The sequence below is a fragment of the Rhinopithecus bieti genome, unplaced genomic scaffold (assembly GCF_001698545.2).
Source record: "Rhinopithecus bieti isolate Rb0 unplaced genomic scaffold, ASM169854v2 scaffold_30481, whole genome shotgun sequence".
Lineage (NCBI taxonomy): Eukaryota > Metazoa > Chordata > Mammalia > Primates > Cercopithecidae > Rhinopithecus > Rhinopithecus bieti.
This window is the reverse complement of record NW_016813044.1, coordinates 39,893-66,526: the sequence shown is the minus strand read 5'-3', so window position 1 is coordinate 66,526 and position 26,634 is coordinate 39,893. Positions and strand designations below refer to the sequence as shown.

Sequence of the window (26,634 nt, the reverse complement as noted above, 5' to 3'; positions counted from 1 at the left end):
ATGTTGCCCAAACTGGGCTAAAACTCCTGGCCTCAAGTGATCCTCCCACCTCGGCCTCTCAAAGTATTGGGATTACAGGCTTGAGCTAATGCTCCCAGCCCTTATATAGTACCTACATCTTAAGTTTTAAATTTCAAAGAATAATTTTACTTATATAGATGAGGAATTCATTCAGGCAATCAGTGCTTGCCTTTTACTACGCAGCTCCATGCTTCTATATAAGTTACCTTTCCTACACAATTGCTTATAAGTTGGTTTTTACGTGAAAGCATCTAATTTACATGGTACAAACGTACACTATGATGAGAAAAAAAGTCTTTCTGTTAGGAGCCAAAATATCCACCAATCATGGTGGCTAATAACTAGAAAAAATCATTACTTTTATGACATTCCTACAAATTAAATTTCTGAATTGTTTTGCATTTTCACACTGAAATCATTATATAGTAACAATTTTAAACAAATTGTGTGTAATTTTACAATATAAGAACCATGACTGAAAACAAACTAAAATTTTACTTCTCATTGAAAAGGCTGAAAATTTAACCAAAGGTCCATACTACTTCTCTATTTTATGGACCTTTCTCCATATTTAGAGAAAATTTTACACCCACACAAATGATTTAATTACGTATTCAAATATAGCACTTTCCTTTTATCTTATTTTAGAAAAGACAGCATACTAAATACCAAAGGTTTCGACCTAGCTTTGGGGAAGTGAAAGAGCTTAGGAAATTTATAAAACTTTTCTTTGCCCTCTCTTCATTCAGTAACTCATTTTTATGACATCTTAATTTCTACTTTCTGGCTGCAAAAAAAGCTTTTTTTTTTTTTTGTTTTTGTTTTTTGCAGTTTGATCTTGTGTGCTTTTTTGTTGGTTGGTGTGTTTGTTTAGTCAGGGTATTCTGGTAAGCTTCCAATCCTTTTTTCTAAATATGTTGTTTTTCGACTAAGTAACATAAACATTACCCAGCACACAAAAGCATAGGTAAGAACAGAGAACAACTCTTACAGAGATATAAATTAACAAAAGAACCAATATGGGAACTTCTCAAAGCAAATTACAACATTCTTATCATGAAAAAAGGCAATCTATCCTGGCTATGCATAGAAAAAGAAGAAAAAAAAATTACGTTAGCAAGATATCTAAACTTCACAAAATATCCCAGTATTATTTTCTTACTTTGTAAATAAGTCCAAATTCATTCATGGCTTAGTGAATTGTTAAGCCTATTGCACTATGCTATACCTCATCTTACTGTGCTTTGCAGCGGGTAACAATCTGGTTTAAAGCACCACCAATTCAGTCCCACGCTGAGGTTATTATCCTAACCACAGAACTGTCTTTCTCTTTCTCTTTAAATTCAATTACGTTTTGGGTCATTTTAAAAGTCTGCAGGCCGGGCATGGTGGTTCACACCTGTAATCCCAGGGCTTTGAGAGGCCACGGTGGGTGTATCACCTGAGGTCAGGAGCGCCTCAAGACCAGCCTGATGAACATGGTCTCTACTAATAATACAAAAATTAGCCAGGTGTGGTGGTGTGTGCCCATAATCCCAATTACTTGGGAGGCTAAGGCAGAAGAATTGCTGGAACCTGGGAGGCGGAGGTTGCAGTGAGCCGAGATTGTGCCACTGTACTCCGGCCTGGGCAACAGAGCAAGACTCCATCTCGAAAAAAAAAGTCTTGCACAAAATACTTATATCAAAAACAAATAGCAAATTTACTTAATACTAAATTAATCCTTAAAATGTATTTGACTTTGACATCAACTTACTGCATGTTTATAGAAACTACTTATGATTGTTACTCATTTTTAGAAAGTTCAAAATCTGATTCAGTACCAATATAAGTTTATCCTACTTATTTGTTAAAACAGGTTTTGTCCCGTATATTTTAATGTTATTTACATTTGTGTTAATGCTTTCCTTGTAACATTTTCCTTAAGGATAGTAAACTTGTCTTAAATTTCTCATAGCCTACACCACTTAGTACACAGTCTTCCATCATATTGGATGGCTGAGAAACAATGACTATTAACTAGAACTTAAAACTGTTATCTACCTACATTTACTTTATAGGAGGACAGATTTTCATCCCTACTTTTTGAAGTGACAATGAGTGAGGGAACCAAGATGTATATTCATGTACTAGATTCTGAGAAAGTGAGATTCAAACTCAAGAGTAGAAAAAATAACAAATGTGGATCTAGCATTAAGTTCACAATAAAGTGGGAAAAGGACTCACATGACATGAGATTTTAAAAAACAAAACAAAAAACCCCTAAATATTAAAAACTGAGTCTTAGAATTATTTTGGGTTAGAACAAGCCTGACTCACCTGCAGCCCAGGACAGTTTTGAATGCAGCCCAACACAAATTTGTAAACTTTCTTAACATACTATGAGATTTGTTTTGCGATTTTTTTTTTTTTTAAAGCTCATCAGCTATCATTAGTGCCAGTGTATTTTATGTACGGCCCAAGACAATTCCTCTTCCAATGTGGCCCAGGAAAGCCAAAAGACTGAACACCCCTGGGTTAGACAGTAAAGTACTATTATTGACCCATTTCACCAATTATCTGACTCTATCTTGATACCGAAGGCAACAGTGGCATAGGCAAAGTATACAGACTAAGTCACAGGGTTTGAACTCAGGTGGGTCTGAGTGCCAGTTCTGCTTCTTTTGGCAGTGTTACCTGGAGCAAGTTATTCCTGGTACAGTTTCTTCAGCTATAAAATGGTAATTATAATAAAGGCACCTATTTCTCAGGGTTGCTGTAAAGATTAATGTGAGGCAAAGTGTTTAATGGTATGGCTACATTTTAAATACTCGATAAATGTTATTTTTATAATATACTTTTTTCTGATTGACCCAATAATTTTAACTTGGAAGTGAAAAAATACTTTTACAATTTGCTATGTACCTTTCCACAAATCATTTGCTACACTCTGGTCCACAGTGCAGTCAAATAAACCACATTATTATATCAGCACCTCCCTGCATTGCCAAACCTAGGAATCCAGTGAATGAAAATCCTATCTTAACAAAATATGAAGTTCTATAACATGAATAAAAGTAATCTGAAAAACTTACTATTCCTAGATCAGTTTTCTCTTTCTAAGGTTATACATAGTATCATAGGCTCTTATTAATTACCTTGTCAGAAAAAGGAAAAGAAGCCTCTCACGTGATGCAGGCTGATCTCGAGTACTGAAATAGGAGTAAATTTGAAGAGCAAATAAGACGAGCCAGAAAACCATGAAAAGAACAGGGACTACCAGTTGATTCCACAGGGACATTCCCAGGGCGAGAAGGCCATACACCTCCACTACCTAAATAAAAATATAAGACAGGAAAACTTCTTGTATCACCACCAATAAACACTGTAGAAACACTTAAGAGTCGAATCAGAAGTAAAATATTAGTTTTTCTTTTATTGTAAGACTGTTTCAGCTAAATTCCTTTAAAGTTAGCCTAGTTAACAAATAGTATGTTTTTTAAAACTTACTGATTTTGCATTATTATTAACACTTGACACACACTTATTTGATAGCAACAAATTGCCCTAATAGTTCAGGGATAAGGTCAAAATAAGGTCATACTCAGTACAAAATAACCTTAAAAGGCAGTTTGAGAAGACTTGGTAAATACTCATGTCTAATCAAAATAATCAGGACTAGAATGAATTGATACAACACTGCTTGAGGCAGTAGGGTAAAAAAAGTAAAAGTAAAAACTTTCCGGGTTTATTCAGAAATGTCACAAATGAGAAATAGTTCAATGAAGAAGAGTACTTAATCACTGGAAAAATTTTTTGCAGAGCAAAGATAGTTAGCAAGTCTTTTCTCCCATACACATCAATTCCCCTTCCTCCTACTGTGTTTTATCAAGCTATGTTTTCCATTTGGTTTGCCAAATGTAGTAACACTAGGAAAAGGATATATCTTACAAAAAAAAAAAAAAGGCTTAATAATCTGCAACTCACTAAATTAGTTTTCCAGTTTATAAAACACTCTTCTTATGAAACTGACTAGGAAAAATCAATCACAGAATCTGATTCAATCTAAGAGCATAGGTGTTACCAAGTTTCTAGAGCTTCTATGTCAGGGACCAGACCCTGGTAACACAGCAGGAATTCTGCCTGGCAGCTTACAAAACCAAAATCTAGCAGTCAACCGGTTTTGCTGGAATCTCTCAATGTGATACCAGAATGTTTCAATAAGGTATAAAGATCTTTAAGTATTAAGTTAAAATAAATTGACTTGCAGATTATTCTAAATTTAAAATTCTTTCATCAGTAAATCAAAGGCTTTTTCTACAACCCAGTCTATTAACTTCTATTTTCCCCAGTGAGAAAAGATTAAAAGAAAAAGGAAACTGCCCAACTAACTGCAAAATTATTATCAGGCAGACTGATCATTAAGACGCAGAGAATACTTTTCTTCCTTTCCATTCAAGAAACAGACCACTATTTCTTGCTTATCTAATTCTTTCCTGGTCACACATTTTATAACCTGTATTTCCAACAGCTACATCTAGTTGATGTAAGAATCTTATGGCAACCAACCAAATATGACATTAAAAAATGAAGGCTGAGGTTATTCAATAAATATTTAATATTCAATATTTACTGAATATTCATTATTTATTACAAACTAAGATAACCCTCGTAAGATTGAATTGAAAGAAAAAATATATATCTTAAATTTGTCATTCTTACCCTGAATACAACTATAACCTTTCCTGTCCTGCTTCCCCATGAAGCCGCTCTTCACTGACAGCAGAAATAATCTCGTTTCTGGAAGATCTACTCCTGGGAAAACTGCCCAAGTTAATCACTGTGTAAGACGAAGATAGAATCAGGCTAAGGCCAAAAGCTTAGAGAAAGTATTCTCAAAGATCTGCCCCTGGGGCCATAAGAGAATACCTCACTTTGCTGTATCAGTTTGTTCTATCTGAGAGTTTCCTGTACCTTAAGGACACAGTCAAGAGGTGGAAGACAGTGACATTTTAACACTCTCTTTTTATACCAAGTCAGGTTAAAATCTATTTTATAGACTACAAACTATCAATTAAACCAAAGAGAAACATTTATTTCCCAAATGTGTATTATTTGTATCTGCGAGTAATTTACCTTAAAGACTGAAAAAAGTAGGGGAGAAACTTTTATAAAAAGCATGTTATGTTGGCAAACATAGTTCAAGTACTATATCTAAATGAAATCTATCATATTATAACCCCGAACTACTTAACTTTTCTGTTTCAATTAGGCACACAAAGGGAAGAAACTGTAGTCACAGTAGGACTATAATCAGAAGGAAAAAGCAGGATTTGACTTATAGGTATTCAATTCTTTATTATTTTTGTCATTACAATAGCTAACACATATGGAGCATTGTCTGGTACAAAACTCATTTAAATCTCACAGAACCCTATGAGGAAAGCACAGCTTTCATTATTAGCTCCATTTTACAGAAAGTAAGGCAATTATCACAAGGTTACGCAGCTAGTGAACAGCAGCATCAGGGTATGATCTCAGATAAATCTGCTTTAAGAGAACCACTTCACTTTACTGCCTTCTCAACAGAACATAATCAACAATCTTTCAGATGCTCCTAATTGAGCTGAAAATAGCTGCTGTTTTGAAACTGTAAAAATGAATGGTACCATAACTGTGAACTAAAAATGAACTACAATGTACTGAACATTTATGTAGAATTTTATCTACGTGTTCGTGGTTGTCATTCTTACCTGAACCAATTCTCTGTATGCAGATTTAGCAAGGTTATAAGGTACCAAAAGATTAGACCCAAGAAAATAGAGAACTTCCAATCCAGTAAAAATCATAGCAAATTTATTGATGATAACAATTGTCTCCAAAGGAACAAGGCAGAGTCGTGCTAGCAGAGGAAGCATGTGAGCTGAAAAGAGCCAAATCTGCTTTGTTTTCATGACACAGGAGCATAAAGTACACACCACCAACTGACCTAAAATGGGGAATAGAATACATTTAATTTTGAGCATTCGGCATCCACAAAATAAAAACAACCAAAAAACACTGTTGATAAGGATAATAACACAACTTTTGAAGAAGTCTAACTGAAATCTCGTAGATAATATTTTAAATCAAACTTTAACTCCATCTGACTATAATTACATATTCACAAGTTCTGTGAACTTTGAACGCTAATTCCTTAGGGCTGATCTGGAAAGAGCAACATAAATCTCCACTGGTTGTCTGTGATGGCATGTATAATATGAAGAAAACTTTAAACAATGTCTAGTTCAGTATTGTGACAATTCAGTTGCTACTGTTTATACACAGCTTCTTTTCCAAAGGTACTCAATATGTAACTGTTCTGGTCTATAGGTGAAAGCATAAAATCCAACATACAATCACTTGTTCAAGATCATACTGCAACAATATTTGTTCTGAGAATTTTTTAATCTTTGTTTTTGGAGGACCATGTAAACCTCCCCAAATAACTAAATCATAAGTTAAAACTAAAAACTAAATAAATTCTTCTCACTGGGGATTACACATGGTCATTATATTAAACCCAGAAACACAGAGAAACAGAATGGGAAAGAAAACTCTCAGTCTCTTACAATCCCACAACCCAAAGGCAGCCCCTAAGAACACCCTGGGTTACACTGAAAGTATGTGACATGATATTCGCATTTAGCCTTTTCCAAATATTCCAGAATTATAAAATGCTTTATATGAATAAGCTTTTACATTATGACATCCTTGTATATACAAACTACCTGGAACACATTTCCTAATATTCTCTTAGGCTAGGAATTACTGAATCCAAAAAAAAAATTTTTAAAGACTTTGACACACTGTCAGACTGCCCTCCAGCAACAATTTACCAGTGTATAATGTGGCCATTCTTCTATTAACTTGCCATAGTGAGTATAATTTAGAGAGGGGAAGAACAGGGAATATTTCCTAAATTTTTTAATTGGCATTTTGTTGGTTACTAGCAGCACTGAACATTATCAATAAGTATATAAAAACATGTGCAATCATTTGGTGAAATGTTCACATTCTTTGACCATTTTTCTACTAGAATACATATCCTACTGCTTGATCGAAATATTAATCCTTAGTCACATTGCATTTTCTAATATGCCCCTTGTCTTAATATTTTAATAACTTTATTCTCTTATAAAAGTATGTATTGAAAAGAGTCAAACCATTTTTTTTCTTAATGGTACCCACCTTTAGTGCCATGGTTTATTACATGGCTACCCCACTCAAGATTATACAAATAGCTGTATTTTCTTTTAGTAATTTTAATTTTTAGCTAATTTTAATTTTAACTTAAAATTAATACATTTGACTTATTGTGGAATAAGAAAATAAAGATCTAAGTTTGTTTTTTGTACATGTTTAGTTGGTTATCTCAAAACTGGCTACTGGAATCATCCACTCCTTTCTCATTAATTTGAAATGTCACTGTAGTATACTCCAAAATCTTTTACATATTTAGGTCTGTATAAGAACTTGTTACTTTTTGTTTTCAGTGATCTATTCTAATGATGGTACCACCCTGTTTCATCATACTGATTGGACAAATCCTCTCTCATTGCTTCTTTCAGAATTTCTTGGAGATTACTGAATTTTCCAGATTAATTTAGAATCATTAGTCATATTTTCTCACTTCTTGTCAATGAAAACCAAAACGAAAAATTGGGACTTGTTTGTATTCTATCCACACACATGTTGAATATTCCTAATCCCAAAATCTAAAATCCATAATGCCCTAAAATCTAACATGATGCTCCAAGAAAATGCTCATTGGAGCATTTTGGATTTCAGATTTTGGGATTAAGGGTTTCCAAACAGTAGTATAAAGCAGACATTCCAAAATCTAAAAAAATCAGAAATCCAAAACATTTCTGGTCCCAAGCATTTTGAATAAGGAAAATTCAATCTGTATTAGAAAAATACAAAAATGTCAACCATTTTTACATAAGACCAAACACAACAATCTACTATGTCATAAAACACATACGGTATTTTATCTCACAAAGCATTAATTTTGGCCTTTAAAAAACTGATACTAAAGTAATGTGAAAAACAATCATAAAGGCATAAAGAAGAGAAAAACTCCTAATTATATAGAAAACAAGAGGCCACCAAATGATCTGGCTTCCACTGTGTTTATAGCTATGAAACTTAAATGTCCTTGTTGAGCACAATGTAAACTTCCTCTAAGCTCTGAAAATTCCCTTAAGTCTATGCCAGCACATGTGGCGCCCCGTGCTGGGGTTACAGGCTTCCTTTATCTTCTTTCACAGAAGAATATGACTCATATGGTATATTTAAGAGAAGACTACTCCTGCTGAGGCAGAAGAAGGAAGGAGTCATATGTTGTTAGTGGAATCTCCCCTGAAGTTCCAAAAGAACAAGTTGTTTGTCTTCTGATTTGCCTATTTCAACTTTTAACTCTGAATAAACCAAAATCCCAATGTACTCTTTAGATTTCAGGATTCCACTATTAGAAATATCTCCAAGAAGTTTGCAACCCTAAGAAATCATGGCATATTAAAATTACCTAGTTTTTCAAAAAAGTTTGTTATTAAAATGAAGAAAAACACCAGAAAATTATTTTAAAATCAAAGTTGGAAGAAAACATGCTCCTTAATAGTTTATGGACTTCGGAAAGTTGAATCTTAGCTAAGTAAACAGAAGACCATGGCCACCAATAAGAAGAGTTTTAAGAAATATGTTTCATATTTATAATACAAGTATATCCACCATAAAATAAAACGTTGCAAGCTTTCTAACTTAGCAAATATGTTCATTATTGAATGTCACCATTAATAAATATGCCAACTCATAACGATATAGTTATAAAGCAACATTATTTTTGTCCTCTGCTGTCTTTTAAAATCCACTCTGTGAAGATTAGTGGTTTTCCTGCCCCTAGATAAAATCCAAGGCAAGTCCCATAACTTTTCTACTCTAGCTTAGGTTACTGTCTCAATTTAATAATAACCGAAACTTTCAAACACATTTAAAATTGGGACTTATCCCTTACTCTAGAGTTCAGGCATTCTAGGGAAAGCATTAATTTTGACCTTTATGCTTTAAGATAGAAAACCTGCAATTCGGAGAGGAAGTGGAGAGCCTGTAGCTGGCTTCTGTCTCTTTTTTGACCTAGCACTTCTTCCTCTGACTCACCCAGGACTGAAGCGGGTAGGGAAGAAGGAGAAGGAGGGAAGTAGGCAGGTTCCTACTTAACGGGACTCTTAAAACGATGTGGCCGGTACTGGTACTGGTGCTTCCTAGACTTGAGGTATCTAAAACTGATTCACTTTCCCCTGGACAATTTTATGGGTTGCTCTGAAACTGTTCCTATCACTGTGGCTCTCTCACCTGCAGCAGTACCCTTGGTGCTTGGTGTATACCCTCCACTGGCCATTTTTGGCTCTTTTCTCAGCTCCTGGGAATCTGGAAGGTCAATCTCTGTTGAGGACTTCTCATCTCCCTAAAAGGCCTGCTTGAACAGGACCTAAGAAAATCCTACACAGACTTTCGGGGCCCTTGTCTAGTTTACAAGAAACTTACATTGTTTGCTCCACAGTTTCCGGTACCAGAAGATACAGGAAAACCCTATAAGGCATTTTCACTCCACAATCAAAACACTCAACAAGCAACTGGCCTACTGCTAGTCCTTTATATCAGATTAGAATTATAATGTGAGCCTCATACATAATTTAAAATTTTCTATTAGTGTCATTTCAAAAAGTAAAAAGAAACAAGTGAAATCAACAATATATTTTATATAACCTAGCATATCCTAAACATCATCATATAGACATTCAATCTATATTAAAAGTTAACAAGACATATTAAAAGTTAACCTGGCTTGTGCCAAGTCTTCAAAACTGAGTATATGCTTTACACATACAGCACACCTTAATCTCAATTCACCACATGGCAAGTGCTTACCAGCCACATGTGGCTAGTTTTGGACAATGTAGTTTTAGATTTTGCAGGCTGAAAAGGCACAAGAATGATACAGTGGACTTCTGGCCTCCTGGAAAGGTGAGAGGTGGGTGAAGGATAAAAGACTGTACATTGGGTACAGTATACACTGCTCAGGTGATGGATACACCAAAATCTCAGAAATTACTGCTAAAGAACGTATCCATGTAACCAAACACCACGTGTTCCCCAGAAATCTATTTAAAAATGTTTTTTTAATGTAAGAAAATAAAAATAGAAGTGTAACACACAAAAAAAAGATGTTCCAGTGTGAGTCGGACACCAGTCCACAGCATTCCTGTCTTAACTACACAAGACATATAACTCCCCAAATGGTCCCCCACTGAATCCTCTAGTGTAAAGGGCTGGGGAAGTATTTCAGAAAAAAAGAGTTCTCTCTGAAGAAACCCTCCTCTAATCTCTAATATTAGGCCATGTAACACCTTCTACATGGGTGAGTTTCAAAGTCAGAAAACAGGTTTGCTCTCACTTCCTTTTTTGCATTTTGGCATGGTACACTCTGGTAGCGGGGCTCCGGTACTTCACTTTAAATTGTATCTATATTGTTTTCAGACCTTAGCCAACACTTCTATTTTTAACATTCTGCTATCTGAATATTTCAATCACATCTCAAGTTCTTGATGTTTCCAGACGTTTATTTTTGACAATAAGGTCATGGCTTTCAACAGCAATAAGTACATTTAAGGTATTACAAGTTTCATTTTAAACTTTCAAAGTAATAATGATCTCTATTTAAAAATTAATCTTCTCAAATACTTAAAAAAAACCCTTAAAAGCACAAGCAACTATGTGCTATGTACAATATGACTATAAATACATAACTTATACATGGGGAAAAGAAGAACTAAAAAAACCACTAAACAATGGTTATATGTGGAAAAAGTCACCATGAATCACTTTTGAGAATTCCATTTTTTTAAAAAAAAGAGTATGCATGAATTTTATAAGTTAGTAGGACTGGCCGGTTCCTACCTACACTTTAATTCTTTTATAATACTTACCTATTAAGGCTGTGGTAAACCGATTCATAGACAGAGGTTCTAAATACATTGGTCCCTCATAGGCAAACTCCAGTTCACTCCGAACATAGTCCCTAAATAAGAAAATTGATAAGAATGTATATATGAAATACATTCCAAGCAGAATCACAATATGCTTATAAAAGCATATTATGTTACTGATACCCCTTTTCCATATCTAAGGAAAAATTTAGGTATGAAGTATTACACATAAATGGCCTTCATCTCTGTTTTCTGTGCATTAGAAACCGACACAACTTATGAAATGGAATTTTACCATGCAGAGAAAGCTGCCAAAGTTCCACATTATGAAATTTTCTTTCTTCTCATGACCTTATTAAATACTTTATGCTCAGTAAAAACCCAATTGAGAGGTGATCTCTCTCAACTCTGCTACACTAACCAATGATATCTAGTGATATGACACTAAACATCTCCTCTTCTGGCTATCTTCCACCACCAACACCCCACCCTCATCTTATTTCCCTCAAAGTTTTGGCCCCAATTATATTTTATTAGTCCCAAGTAGAACCACAAACTAGTTAGAAAACTGGGGGATAGCAGTATAATCCTTAAAAATTATCAACTCTATATGAAATCTAAGATGATAATTATAATATTTAATTAGGCTACATATTTACTTTGAAGCAAATTTTAGATCAAATAAAATATTCCTTTTAAAATTCAACTAATTTAACGTGTGACTACTGAGAAATAGTAAGCTTTAAGTAATAACCAAAGAGCCTTTACACATTCAGAAAATAGGCGGGAAGCACAACCAGGGAGAATTTAATTTATTATCAGTAAGTTAAATGGTACTACTGGAAGACAGTTTGTCTAAAGTATTTTTGGCATCAAAGAAGGGAAGTTTGTGTAAAAACAGTCTTCCCTCTTTTTTTCAACTTTTAGTGTTTTATTCATTGTATTTAAAAGAGAACATTTCAAGTATTTCCAAACAAACTCATATGGCTATATTTACTTTTTCCATGAAATGACTTCCCATTAGGCAATCAAGTGGAATTCCTTTAGCACTGCATAGCCAAACAAGGAAAGACCCTTACACAATCAGCCAGAAGGGTATTCCCAAAAAAGAATCAAAACTTAAAACTAAAATTTTAAAAAGAATTAAAACAGTTTCTGAGATTATAAAAATGTATGACTAAGTTATATAAGTGATCTAGCAATTCTCCTTGATCACTCTTAGATGACAGTTTCTAACACATAATGTATTAATTGTCTCTTTCTACTGAAAGAGAAAACCAAATTTTCAAGAATTATTTTAATGCAGTGGTTGTCAACCAAGGGGCAATTTTGCTCCTGAGGGGATATTCTACATCTGGAAACATTTTTGGTTGTCACAATGGGGGAGAGGTATTACTAGCCCTTAGTGGGTAAAGGCCAAAGATGCTGCTAAATATTCCTCAGTGAAAAGGCTAGCCCGTAGAACAAAACATCCAGTCCAAAATGTCAACTGTGCAATATTGAGTAACTTTGTTTTCATGCAGAAAGGCACTAATACAAATAACACATAAATATCTGATTATTATAGGTAACCATCAATGGAATTACATAGTTAGAATAGAAAACTAAAAAATTAAAAGAATTATGAAATTAGAATAAAATGCAAATATAAACACTATTAATACAAAGTATTTTAAAATGCTATTTGAAAAACAAATTTATACCTAAAAGAGATTTTAACTTTGAGTATCAGTACTAGCCAGACCTTTAAAGTCCAATAATTTCTTTTTGGTCATAGCATATCTCTCTCCAATGGATACAGTTTAAACAGGGGCCAGGAAAATCCATATAGACAAAACACAGATTGGTGGTTGCCAGGGGCTGGGGAGAAGGGGAGATGAGAGTAATTGCTTAACGAGTACTGAGTCTTGTTTGGGGGTGACGAAAATGTTTTAGAATTAGATAAAGGTGACAGCTGCACAACATTATGAATGTACTATATGCCACTGAACTGCTCACTTTAAAATGATTAAATTTATGTTATATGAATTTTACATTAGAAAAGGGAGATAAATCAGCTCCAAGTGCACTATCCCCAAAGAGAAAGCCACAAAGTCCCCCAGAAGGGCCTTAGTCCCAAGTATCTCTGTGTGAGGGACAAGAAAAGAGACAAATTGAGGTCCCTACTATGTTTTCTTTCCACTGTTTGGTTTTGTCACATATTATTAATATTTTATAATAAAGCTCAGCAAACAAAACATCGTGCTAGAATTTCTGATTGCTGAGACATTTGTTAACTGTTCTGCATTATTTCATAGCCTACGCTAGTTTATCCTCTTTTTAAAAACTTCTTTGTCTTTCTTTAGTTTCTTATCTTAAATTCTAATTTCACACAACAAAATTTCTAGGGATAACTAACATTCTCTGTTTCTTTTAACTCAAAAGAAATTACTGAATACGTAAGTGCTGGTACTCTGCTAGACTCTGCTAATACTGCACAGTCCATACTAGCATGCAACTTACAAACAGGGAGGGGAGATAAATACTTAGTCCTATAATTATTTAATTATGATGATAATCAGTGCTGTAAGAAAAATATAGAATGCTATGATGATTTTAAAGTCTTTTTTATTGATACATAAAAAGATTTTAAGTTCACAGCATATTTAAAATTACATATTTTATTCTCTATTTCTAGGTTCTAACTTTTTCAATAAACTAATAATATTTCTATGTGACTTTTACTTTTTTATTTTAAATACTACTTATTTTACCTCTCCTATTTCATATGGTTATTATACAAGTTTTTAATGTAACTATTTCCTTATCTTTTATCCAACCCTATATTTCATTCCTTTGTTTTTTAAGCCTTCTCTCAACTTTCTAATCCTTTCCATTACTTTCTTTTTAATTCTTTTTACTTTCTCCATACTCATTACTTTGCGATTTGCTGTGATTCTAGGACACTAAGGGAGGTCTGCATTCCAGAAGAATAAATAATCAACCTTTAGGCCACAGTGACAGCCCTGATGTTAAGCAGTTTCCTCCCACTTGCTCTCTTACTTTGTCCTTCTCTAGGATCCTAGGATTAGCTCTCCAATACTGTACTGCCCCCCACATTCCTGTTCCACTTGAGTCTTTGTATCATTCATCATAGCCTCAAAATTAATATCGTCCCTAGGCCCCTTAGAACCTTTCCCCGTTGCTCAATTCCTCTCTTTCAATACAGTCCTCCAAAATCCTCCATTTGCCTGACGCACCAAAAAGCCCCACCTCAGCAAAAACAGCCAGGCCTAGAAAGCCTGCAGGCTCTCTCTTCAGGCCAGCTCAGCTTAGCATGCCAGAGTCAAGGCAATGGTTTTGGTGACAGCTAAACTATCTAGTATGCCACACAACCACCACGGAGCTGTCACTTCTAAAAGGAGGATCTGGGCATCCCATCCCAAACTGTAGAGAAGAACTGAAATAAGAATCAGTGTTAACAAAAATCTCTACATCTAACTTATGCACAACTTCCAGGTATCTCATGCTGGCATTGAGAATTCTTGGTGACTCAGTCCCAACAGGGATGGTCATTCACAACGTAAGAAAAACAAGACAGTAAGCCTAAATACAAAGGATCCAAAGTGGGAATTATCCAAAATTCCATGAGTCATTTTAGGTGAAAAATTAGTTCAAGGCAAGAGTCATAAAATTCTAACTTTTAACAACATCTTATGATTCTCTTAAGACTCAGGTGAGCTATTCAAGAGAAGCATTACAATTTTTCATTTCAGAAGACTTAAATGGTAGGATGTTTTAAGATCTTCGGAAACAAGAATTCTTGCCAATCTACTTATAACAGAATAAAATATTTCCCTTCTTAAATGTTTTTTCATTTGTGGAAGGCTGATAATCACCCCAACGCAGTAATACTAAAAAATCTCTGAAAAATCTACTTCCCTAGTCCTGTATAATAGCCTCCTCTCCTTTAACTCAAATTGGGGCCACAAGGAATGTACAAGATCTATGAAAAGGGCCTCCAGGCACGGTAGCTCAAGCCTGTAATTCCAGCACTTTGGGAGGCCAAGGCAGGCAGCTCACTTGAGCCCAGAAGTTCGAGAGCAGCCTGGACAACATGATGAAACTCCGTCTCTACAAAAAAAAAAGCAAAACTTAGCCGGGCGTGGTGGTGCCTATAGTCCCGGCTACTTGGGAGGCTGAGGTGGGACAGTTGTGTGGGCCTGGCGGGGGCAAGGGTTGCAGTGAGCCAAGACTGCACAACTGCACTCCAGCCTGGGTCAGAGTGAGACACTGTCTCAAAAAAAAAAGAAAAAAAAAGAAAAGGGCCTCAGAGCTTGCAATTAGAAAAATTCTTGCTTATACAGAGAAGTATACATGTTACAAAAAATAAATGGGTACCAACAACAAAACCTAGTAGCTTACCACTTCAGCTAATTAAAGACCTTTTCACAACAGTTTATTCAGCAATCTGACTCACACACTGGACAACCTAGGAACAACTTGTACATTCTGGCTATTTACTTAAAGCTTTCAAACAACGTTAATTCCAAAGAAACCTAATCTATTTTCACATAAAACAAAGGTGTGCCAAGTTATCGTTTGCAATACCGGCAACAAGAAGCACCACTTGATACAAGAAATCTCAGATGTTCAAATACCTGTATTTCCTTATATGCCTACTAAACACACATACACGCACACAAACACACTTACTATATCCTCAGCACTGCGCTAGCAGTTGAATAATTCATTTACCCAGAGTTAATTTAAACTGTTGACACCCTTTCTTTAGCTTCTTTCTAGCCTCCAAGATATTTAGTGCCTGCATCTGATAATGTTCAAAAGAAGAAAACATGTCAAACAGTGAAACTGGTCACTTTTATTCCTGTCAAAATTAAGTTTAGAATATAAATGGTAATACTCATTTTAACATTCCAAGCTACTTGGGAGGCTGAGGCAGGAGAATCACTTGAACCTGGGAGGTGGAGGCTGCAGTGAGCCGAGATCACACCATTGCATTCCAGCCTGGGCAACAAGAGCGAAACTCCGTCTCAAAAAACAAACATAAAACAATTTACCTAGTTTTTGTTTGTTTGTTTTTTTTTTGAGACAGTCTCACACTGTCACCCGGGCTGGAGTGCAATGGCATGATCTCAGCTCACTGCAACCTCTGCCTCCCAGGTTCAAGCGATTCTCCTGCCTCAGCCTCCCGATTAGCTGGGACTACAGGTGCCACGCCTGGCTAACTTTTTGTAATTTTAGTAGAGACAGGGTTTCACTATGTTGGCCAGGCTGGTGTCGAATGCCTGACCTTGTGATCCACCCGCCTTAGCCTCCCAAAGTGCTGGGATTACAGGCGTGTGCCACCGTGCCCGGCCTATCTATAGTAGTTTTTTTTTTTTTTTTTTTTTTTTGAGGCGGAGTTTCACTCTTGTTGCCCAGGCTGGAGTGCAATGGCACGATCTCGGCTCACCGCAACCTCCACCTCCCAGATTCAAGTAATTCTTCTGCCTCAGCCTCCCTAGTAGCTGGGATTATAGGCATGTGCCACCAGGCCCAGCTAATTTTGTATTTTCAGTAGAGATGGGGTTTCTCCATGTTGGTCAGGCTGGTCTTGAACCCCCAACCTCAGGTGATCCACCCGCCTCGGCCTCCCAAAGTGCTGGGATTACAGGCGTGAGCCACTGCGCCCGGCCTCTATAGTAGTTTTTAACTGAGGACAGTTTTGTTCCTCAGAGGCAGCATGTAACAAAGTCTAGGGACACTTTTTGGTTGTCATATTTGCTGGGAAGAGGGTGTTACTGGGATCTAGTGGGTAGAGAGTGTTGTCAACAACCTATAATGCACAGGACAGCCTCCACAGCAATGCACACCCTGCCCAAAATTCTGATGTCCCTGAGAAACAGCAGCCCCGATCTACAATTTTGAATTATGCAAGTCATCATAAAATGGAGAGCTAATTATCCATATTTTACACATAAGTCACTCTTGGGGAAATTTTTACATTTGAAACCATACTTACACACCCAAGAGCCAGAATAAAAACAGTATTACTTTCTTCTTTTGAAAGCCAGTTCTACTGGGCTCTTAACTCAAGTCATAGACACACAAATCCAACATGTTGGTTCATAAATCTAACAATAAAACAAGGAATTTAAGAATACTGGGCCGGGTATGATGGCTCATGCCTGTAATCCCAGCACTTTGGAAGGCCAAGGTGGGCGGATCACGAGGTCAGGAGACAGAGACCATCCTGGTCAACACAGTGAAACCCCGTCTCTACTAAAAAAAATATATAAAAAATTAGCCAGGCGTGGTGGCAGGCGCCTGTAATCCCAGCTACTTGGGAGGCTGAGGCAGAAGAATGGTGTGAACCCAGGAGGCAGAGCTTGCAGTGAGCCGTGAGCCGAGACTGTGCCACTGCACTCCAGCCTGGGTGACAGAGCAAGACTCCTTCTAAAAAAAAAAAAAGGCCGGGCGCAGTAGCTCAAGCCTGTAATCCCAGCACTTTGGGAGGCCGAGACGGGCGGATCACAAGGAGATCGAGACCATCCTGGCTAACCCAGTGAAACCCCGTCTCTACTAAAAAATACAAAAAACTAGCCGGGCGAGGTGGCGGGCGCCTGAGGCAGGAGAATGGCATGAACTCGAAAGGTGGAGCTTGCAGTGAGCTGAGATCTGGCCACTGCACTCCAGTTTGGGCAACAAAGCGAGACTCCATCTCAAAAAAAAAAAAAAAAAGAATATTGAAGTTTAGAAAAAACATCCATCTGTAGATGTGACCACACCCACACAGGAATGACCACACTCTCACAGGAGTGGTAATATCAATGTATGGTTTTTCTTTTTTCCCCCTTAGTTCTGGATAGTCTCAATTTTCTACTGGGATTAGTACTAGAAAAATACATTCGCTACATCCCTCAAAATGCAAGGCAGAGTTTAGTAATTTTTAAAAATTTAAACTGACATTTACCAAATTCTAGTAAGTTCAATTAGAATATTAATATTAAATATTCATATGACATTGACTGAGCCAATGAATCTTCTGACATTTAATTCTTCCGAACTGCAAGCTATATCCATTCTATAGACATATTCTACACAAGTTTTTAGTCATTTCCAGATAATCAGTTTCATTATGTAAATACACATGTGAGGGAAAACAGAAACCCAACTTTTCAAAAGTTTATGAAATTTGAAAATTTCAAGAAAATTAATATTTGCAAATGTCTTTTTCTATAAGCTAGTTTTAAAATTTTTTTTTCTTGTTTCCAATGAGGCTGGATATAGCCAGTTTTTTAAGTACCAAATTAATTGTTAAAATTATTATAAGTGCTGATTCTCCTGCGTAATAAACTATGCCTTGATATAACTAGATTGCAGTAAATGGAAGAATATATTTGCAAATCATAGATCTGATAAGGGACTTGCATATATTTGCAAATCATAGATCTGATAAGGGACTTGTATATATTTGCAAATCACAGATCTGATAAGGGACTTATATCTAGAATATCTAAAGAACTCCTACAACTTAGTAAGAAAAAGACAACCCAATTAAATACTGAACAAAGGATGTGAATAAACATTTTTCCAATATTTACACATGGTCAATGAACACATGTAAAGATGTTCAACTTCATTAGCCATTAGGGAAATGCAAATCTAAAGCACACTGAAATACCTCTTCACACTCACTGTAATGGCTCCACTAAAAAGGACAACAATGGGTGCTGGCAAGAATGTAGAGAAATGGGAAGCCTCATACACCACTGGTAGAAATGTGAAACACTGCAGCCATTTTAACAGTCCGGCAGTTTCTCAAAAGGTTAAATATAGGCACCACATGATTCAGCGATTCCGCTCCGAGGTATTTGTACAAAGAAAATAAAAACATTTGTCTACACAAAAACCTGTACATGAATGGTCATAACATTATTCATAATAGCTAAAACATAGAAACAATCCAAGTGTCCATCAATGGATAACTGGATGTATAAACAAAATGTGGCATGTATCTGTACAACGGAATATGAACAGAAAAAGAAAATAAGTACCAACACATGATACAACATGGATGAACCTTGAAGACATGCTAAGTGAAATTCAGTGCATATAAAATATCCAGAATAGGTCAATAAAAAAAAAGACGATAGACTTGACAGTTGCCAAGGGCTGGGGGCAGGGAGGGTGGTGGGAAATAGAGAATGACTGCTAATGGGTATGACATTTCTTTCTGGGGTGATGAAAATCTAAAATCAATTTTGATGATGTTTTGCACAACTCTGTGAATGTACTACAAACCACTGAGCTGTATACATATGTATTCTCTGAAACAGGGTTCTTGTTCAGAGATATGATTGCAAATAATGCAAGTCCCTTATCAGATCATCTTGTTCTGTCACCAGGACCTGGAAGTGCAATGGGCACAATCCCAGCTCACTGAGCCTCAACCTCCCAGGCTCAATCGATCCTCCACCTCAGCCTCCACCAAGTACTGGGGCTAAAAGTGCGTGCCACCACACCCAGCTAATTTTTGTAGAGAAGGGGTTTACCATGTTGGTCAAAACTGGTCTCCAATACCTTTCGAGCATCAAAAATCCCGCTGCCTTGGCTCACCAAAAGTGCTGGGATTACAGGTGTGAGCCACCATACAAGGCCCTTTGAGCTATACACTTTAATCCAGGTATAGTAATATCTCAATAAAGTTTATTTAAAAAAAAAATACCTGGGGCCAGGCAACCTAATGACTCATACCTATAATCTCAAATATTTGGGAGCTGAGGCAGGAGGATATGTGACGGCAGGAGTTCAAGACCAGCCTGGCAACATAGCAAGAAACCTATCTCTACAAAAAATATTTTTTTTTAATACTAGACTGTGGCATACACGTTGTAGTCCCAGCTATTCAAGAGGCTGCAGTGGGAGAAGTGCTGGAGTTTCAACGCTACAGTGAACAATGACGCACCACTTCACTAATGACCTTGGGACACAGTGGAGAATCATCTCAAAAAAAAAAAATAAAAAGATACTTGCTTATGAAGCTCCACAGAAATCTGAACCATTATTTTTTCAAAACTAAAACCTTCAACCTCAATGTCTTACAAATGTTACATGTTCAAACCTTGGTATTTATTAACTGTGATATGTTATGAATAATTCAAGGATAGCACATCTTTGCTAGCCTTTTGTGAGATACTATCATACAGTATAAATTATACTAAGAGGAAAATACTAAAATATGCCATATCTTGAAATTCATTCATTTAACACCAAAACAAACTCTCTAAGATGGCATTGTCTACAAAAGGGTTATCCAATCTTTCAGTTTCCCTGGGCCTAATTGGAAGAACAACTGTCTTGGGCCACACATAAAACACACGATGATAGCTGATGAAAAAAAAAAAAAAAGAAAAAAGGCAAAAAAAATCTCATAATGTTTTAAAAAAGTTCACAAATTTGTGTTGCGCTGCATTCAAAGCCATCCTGGGCCACATGCAGCCCAGGAGTTGGACAAGCTTAGTCTACAATTTCAAAGAAGTAACTTACTGAGGTAACATATTTACTAGGTAAGGAAACATTTTGTATCAAGTCTGATTCTAAAATCTATTTTCCTTTCCACTAACCATGTTGCCTACGGAAGTGCAATGAACTAGATTGTGAAACATGGATTCAAGTTAAAGTCTGGGATTGTCCCTTTCTAGCTGGTTGCCTACCTCCTTTTTTCATCTGTAAATCCCAAAGGAATATTTTAAAAAAAATCAAAATGAAATAAGAATAGGAAGTATTTTTGCCTACTATAAAATTTTATTAAAACTTAATAAAATCCCATTATTGAGGCTGGACACAATGGTTCATGCCTGTAATCCCAGCACTTTGGAAGGCCAAGGTGGGGAGATCACAAGGTCAGGAGTTTGAGACCAGCCTGGCCAACATGGTGAAACCCCATCGCTACTAAAAATACAAAAAATTAGCTGGGCGTGGTGGCACATGCCTGTAGTCCCAGCTACTCAAGAGGCTGAGGAAGGAGAACCACTTGAACCTGGGAGGCAGAGGTTGTAGTGAGCCCAGATAAAATAAAAATAAAAATAAATAAAATAAAATTCCATTATTTAAAATAAGCTTTAATTTCCTAGTAATGAAAATAAACTTGAAACATTAGAAACGGTCATTTTCATAAACTGAAACTAAAAAGCTAAAAAAGCCACAAGGATGGTCAGGAAAAATCCTTTCTTTACCTCTGAAACTCCCACCTTGTAAAAAGATGGGAAAATGTCTCCATCCTCAGCCTGAGCTGAGACTCAAGAGGTATCGGCGTAAGGTCACATGAACAGACTGTGTGAGGTGTGGGGGATGGTGGTACTAGGATGAGAAACACATCATGTCTGTGTCAGTATTGGTGCTTGGACTCCTAGTTTGGCTCTATGGAAAGGGATGCTATAGGACAAGGTCTAAGTTGTTTTCATGAAGGAGTCTAAGACACAGTGACATACTTGTGTGACGCAAAATGGGGAATCTCACTGTCTCTATTCTTGAAGGGAACACAGCTTGATTTAAACATTGTGAGGATTGCAAGAAATGCAACACTACTCTGCCAGCTCTAGATTTTGCAACTTTGACATCAGAGGACCTACCCTGGGCAGGATGGTGGCAGAAGTTCAAGAGTAAGACACCATCCTCCAGGCACCATTTTGAGCAGAGAAAGGAATAAAGGAGGAAAATGCAAGAAGAGTAAGCTTCCGGGAAACACCCTGGGACTTTGAGAAATAATTAGACAAAACATTAAAGAGAACTGGAGGTCCTGTTTCAACAAGAGGGACAAAAAACCCAGTGATTTTAGTTATTCTCATCCTCTCATATCCACAGAAGTGGTAAGAATTGAGCAATGTTTTAAAAACTGAAAGAAAGTACCAGAATATTAACACATCTATCTCTGGGTGGTATAATTTCAGACAAGTATTAAATGCCTTAACATTTTCTGTATTTTCCAAAAATTGTCTAGAGTGAGCGCCATAATTTTATAATCAGAAAAGTTAATGTTTTTAAAAACTCAACAATGTAATTCTAACTAATGTAAAAATGCTACTTCTAAGATTAAATTTCAACTACCCCAAAATCTGTTTCAGACTCTTATTATGGCTTGTACTCTTATTATATGCAAGGTGGCCACTTCTCTTAGAATTGGGAATATATTTTAATATGGTAAATATCTTTCTACCAAAAATTATAAAATCTAAGTTTCAAAAGAAATTATACCTCCAAAATATATTCCAACCCACTACTTTATAGTGTCACTTTTGGTCCACCTATATTTTAACATTCTGTTCCAAAGTAGGAAGCTCATATTCATTGGGAGACCCAAGTCTTAAAATTTAGATCTAGCAGACTTAGGTGCACAGACAATATGGCTAAAGAGACAGAAGTTTAGCTATACAATCAACCTCACAAGATAATGTATATCAATCATTCACTCCACATGGCTGCATCTTATGCTGATTCTTATACATCATAAATTGATTTCCTAAAGTAATGAAGTGTATAATTGTTAAAATGCTCCTACAGCCTACCTTTAGAAATTCTTTTATCAGGCAATACAGGAAAGTTAAAGGATATCCTCCCAAGTAGCTGGGATTATAGACGACCGCCACCACGCCTGGCTAATTTTTGTATTTTTAGTAGAGATGAGGTTTCACCATGTTGGCCAGGCTGGTCCCAAATTCTTGACCTCAGGTGATCCACCCGCCTCCCAAAGTGCTGGGATTACAGGCATGAACCACTGCGCCCAGCCAGTTCAAGAATATATTTATAAACATAACCTTAAAGCTTGTTTCATGTTAAGCTTGTTTTTAAAAGCAGAAATAAAATGTCAGCATAAACCAGCTGTTAATCCTGTTTAAGATCTAGAAAATGAGCATCAAACCAGTTTTGGACCTAGCAAAGCCTTAGCTTTACTTAATAGTGTTCATGAAAAGTATTTTATTGGTGAAAGAAAACTTTAAATTCAGTCATACATTTCAAAAATGGGGTCATATTCTTACCTGGAAATTTGATGTCCAGCATAGAGGAGCAGAGCAGTCAAAAAATATAGATAAAGCTGAACCAGATGCTGCCTGGGCAATGTTAGCAGCACCACACTTAAGATATAACCTGTAGCAGAAAGACAGATAAATAAAATACAGTTTTAATTTAGTTTCCCAATTAATTACAATAAAAGAAAGAGCTTGAGATAAATAATTTTCCAAACAGGTTTCAGTACTTTCTGAGGTTTCTGATTATACTTACCAAAGTGTTTAGTATAGTGACACCACTATGGATTTTTTGTTGTTGAAAATATATTGTATTTTTCACTTCTTTTGTAGATTTCTCTACCTAATAATCAAATACATCACACAAATGTGTAACACAACTCCTTTCATCATCTACCTTTCCTTGATGTCAACTTACTTGTTTTATGCCAATTCTCTCTTTCTAGTCCCAGAGGAAAAACTGGGTGTCTTAATGTCTCTTTCCAAGGCTGCTCCTTCCATGTGATTCAAGACCTTATTTCTCCAACCCCTGAAAACCCTCTATCTCCTATACTTTCAGTCATTCCCCCTTACATCACTCCTTACCTTTGTTTCAAAAGAATATGCAGGGCTTTTACCCATCTTGAGAAAAAAAAATAAACTTCTTTTCATAGCGATTTTTTTCCTACGAACTATTTTTCTCATTCCACTGTCAAATGTTTGAAAAGATCTATATCCAATGCCTCTATTTTCTAAGCATCTATTTTTCCCTTTACCATCTACAATCCCTTTACAAACCCCCTTAACTCCTTTGCTCTAAAGAAAGTTGGAAGTCAACAATTGCCCACTTGTCACATCTAAGACATCCTGCTTATTTTTGATTCCCAATATTCAGGCAACTACCATCAAAACGTTGTTACTCTTTGGCTCTGTGATATGGATTTCCTCTTACCCTCTAACTTCTCTCCTTCATTTATTTTCACTCTTTCCAATAAACACTGGAAATTTGGTTCCTAAACAACTGTTTTCCTCTATATACAAAGTACCTAGTGCAAACAACATATTGTAACTTAAAATATCAGCATCTCTTCTAGAAATGTTATCAATAAAGTTACTGACAACTTACTATATATGCAAAAACATATCCTCATTTCTTAGTCTAAGTAGACATCCCATCTCATGACACCTGAGATATATTCCACTTAAATGTTCTCATATTCAATAAGCACAAACTGTGTTCCCCATCTCCTCCCTCAACAAAATAACTCAAAGTGACTCAAAATCTGAGTTATCTTTTCTTTCTTATCATCAAGTCCTGCTGAGCCTTCCTTGATAAATTCCTCTCATGTGTTACCCTTCCATTACAATCTCTATGTCCCATATCCTAATCTGTTATGCAATGCACAGTATACTACCATCCTTCTTTCAGTCTCTTTCTATTTTCATATACCCTATACTTCAAGCTTGTCCAACCCACAGCCCATGGGCTGCATGTGGCCCAGGATGGCTTTGAATGTAGCCCAATACAAATTCATAAACATTCTCAAAATATTATGATTTTTTTTTTTTTTTTTTGCAATTTTAAGCTCATCAGCTATCATTAGTGTTAGCATATTTTACATGTGACCCAAGACAATTCTTTTTCTAATGTGGTCTGGGAAGCCAAAAGATTGGACACCCCGATACACTTAATTACCAGGGTAATAATCCTAACACCACATCACTTTTACTTGACAATTCTCCTGCTCTAAAAGTTATGAACCTGACATTCTAGGTCTTACACAATCTGGACCCAGTCTACTTTTCTATAACCATCTTCCACTTAATTTACAAATCTTTATTAAGGCACAGGTACTCCTACTTATCCGCTATTGCCTCTCTCATGCTGAATCAATCATGCCAAAAGCTAAGGAAACATGAGCATGCTTGGCACTAAAGAGAGAGAACTGAGGATTTCCTACACGTACTAACTGTAAGGACAATCCATCAAAAGCCAGAGATAATTATTTCTTAAAATAATTTCTCCAATTTTGTTAACCCCTATCTCAAATGACTTTAGAGGTATTTTAAAGGATATGTATTATAGTTACTAAGCATTTCCACTGATTGTAGCTGAAGGATTTTCTAACGTCTATTACATGAAACTTCTTAAACTCTCTTTTAACAAAACTGTCATTTTCCTTTCCAGAATGGTCTTGTCTTTTCTTTCTCCTATGTATCTCATATAAAATCAGTTGCCAAATCTTCTAGATCAAACATATTCATTTCATCCATTCCTTCAATTATCCAGTCATTCAATCAACATTATTATGCGTAAAGTATATGACCCACTTGCATTCCTAGACATGGAAGATCCAAAATTAATGTGAATAACAATCTAGTGAAAAGATAAGAATGGAAAAAAGTAATTATTAGACAAAATTGGTGCTATAATAAATGAACATTAGAAGAGCTATGGTTAAGCGATTAAGCTTGAATTAGATCTCAAAAGGTGAGTGGTTCTTTACCAGGCTAAGAACAAAGGGAAACATTCTAGGAAAAGGGAACAGCAAGCACAAAAACCATAAAAGCATAATTTTCAGAGGACAGTAAATTCTGTAGGTTAGACTAGCATTTGATATTAACAGAAAGATTGGCAGACGATGCTGAAAGAACTGAGAGCTAAAGCCTCAATATAAAGCCTAAATACAATAATCAAGAGTTTAGACATAGCTAATGGTTCTCAAATTCTTCAATACCTATTTAGGTGAGGTAAGAGAACAGAAATCAAAACAACAAAAGCACCATTGCTCACCTATACCCCATTTTCATATTCCAGTGGAAAAATAAGTCTGTGATAAAATATTTGTGTAAGAAAATTTTGAGAGATGATGAATGCTAACTATAAGAGCAGTATGAATGAACCATCTGAACTAATGTATATATAATCTAACAATTTAAAAAACACAAGCCAAAAATACTACTGACACAAATACTGATCACAACTCATTCTACAGCATTAACCGAACAATCCATAACAAACTAAGTTGATAATGACAGAGCTGTTAGTTTTTAAACTATACACAGTAATTTGTAATTAAAAAGCAAGACTAATAGCATTTAAAAATGATGACCTCTATAGACCGGGTATAGTGGTGCACACCTATAATCCCAGCTACTCGGGAGGCTGGGGTGGGAGGATCACTTGAGCCCAGGAATTCAAGGTTACAATGAGGTATGACTGCACCACTGCACGCCAGTCTGGGTGACAGAGCATGACCCTGTCTCTATAAAAAATAAGGGTTGGATGTGTTGGCTCACATCTGTAATCCTAGCACTTTGGGAGGCCAAAGCTGGAGGATCACTTGAGCTTAGGAGTTCGAGACCAGCCTGGGTTAACACGGCAAACTCCTGTCTCTACAAAAAATACAAAAAATTAGCCAGGTGCAGTGGCACACACCTATGGTCCCACCTACTCAGGAGGCTGAGGTGGGAGGATCACATGAGCCCAAAAGGTTGATGCTACAGTGAGCCGAGATGGCACCACTGCACTCCAATCTGGGTGACAGTGAGACCCTATTTCTAAATAAATAAATAAATAAAAGAAATGACGACCTATGGGAACAGACCGTGAGAACAGA

The 26,634-nt window shown here is 36.2% G+C and overlaps 1 protein-coding gene across 2 annotated transcripts in view; it reads right to left on the bottom strand.

Moving 5' to 3' along the window:
• The window catches only part of RNF145 (ring finger protein 145), a 52,779-nt gene that overhangs the window by 13,700 nt on the left and 12,445 nt on the right, over positions 1 to 26,634 (bottom strand). For both annotated transcript variants that reach the window (XM_017847619.1, XM_017847620.1), the window contains exons 3-6: positions 23,048 to 23,156; positions 11,028 to 11,119; positions 5,754 to 5,989; positions 3,159 to 3,334 (exon numbers count right to left, since the gene is read on the bottom strand). In XM_017847619.1, the coding sequence (XP_017703108.1) occupies positions 3,159 to 3,334; positions 5,754 to 5,989; positions 11,028 to 11,119; positions 23,048 to 23,156 (613 nt within the window). The remainder of the gene's footprint in view (positions 1 to 3,158; positions 3,335 to 5,753; positions 5,990 to 11,027; positions 11,120 to 23,047; positions 23,157 to 26,634) is intronic.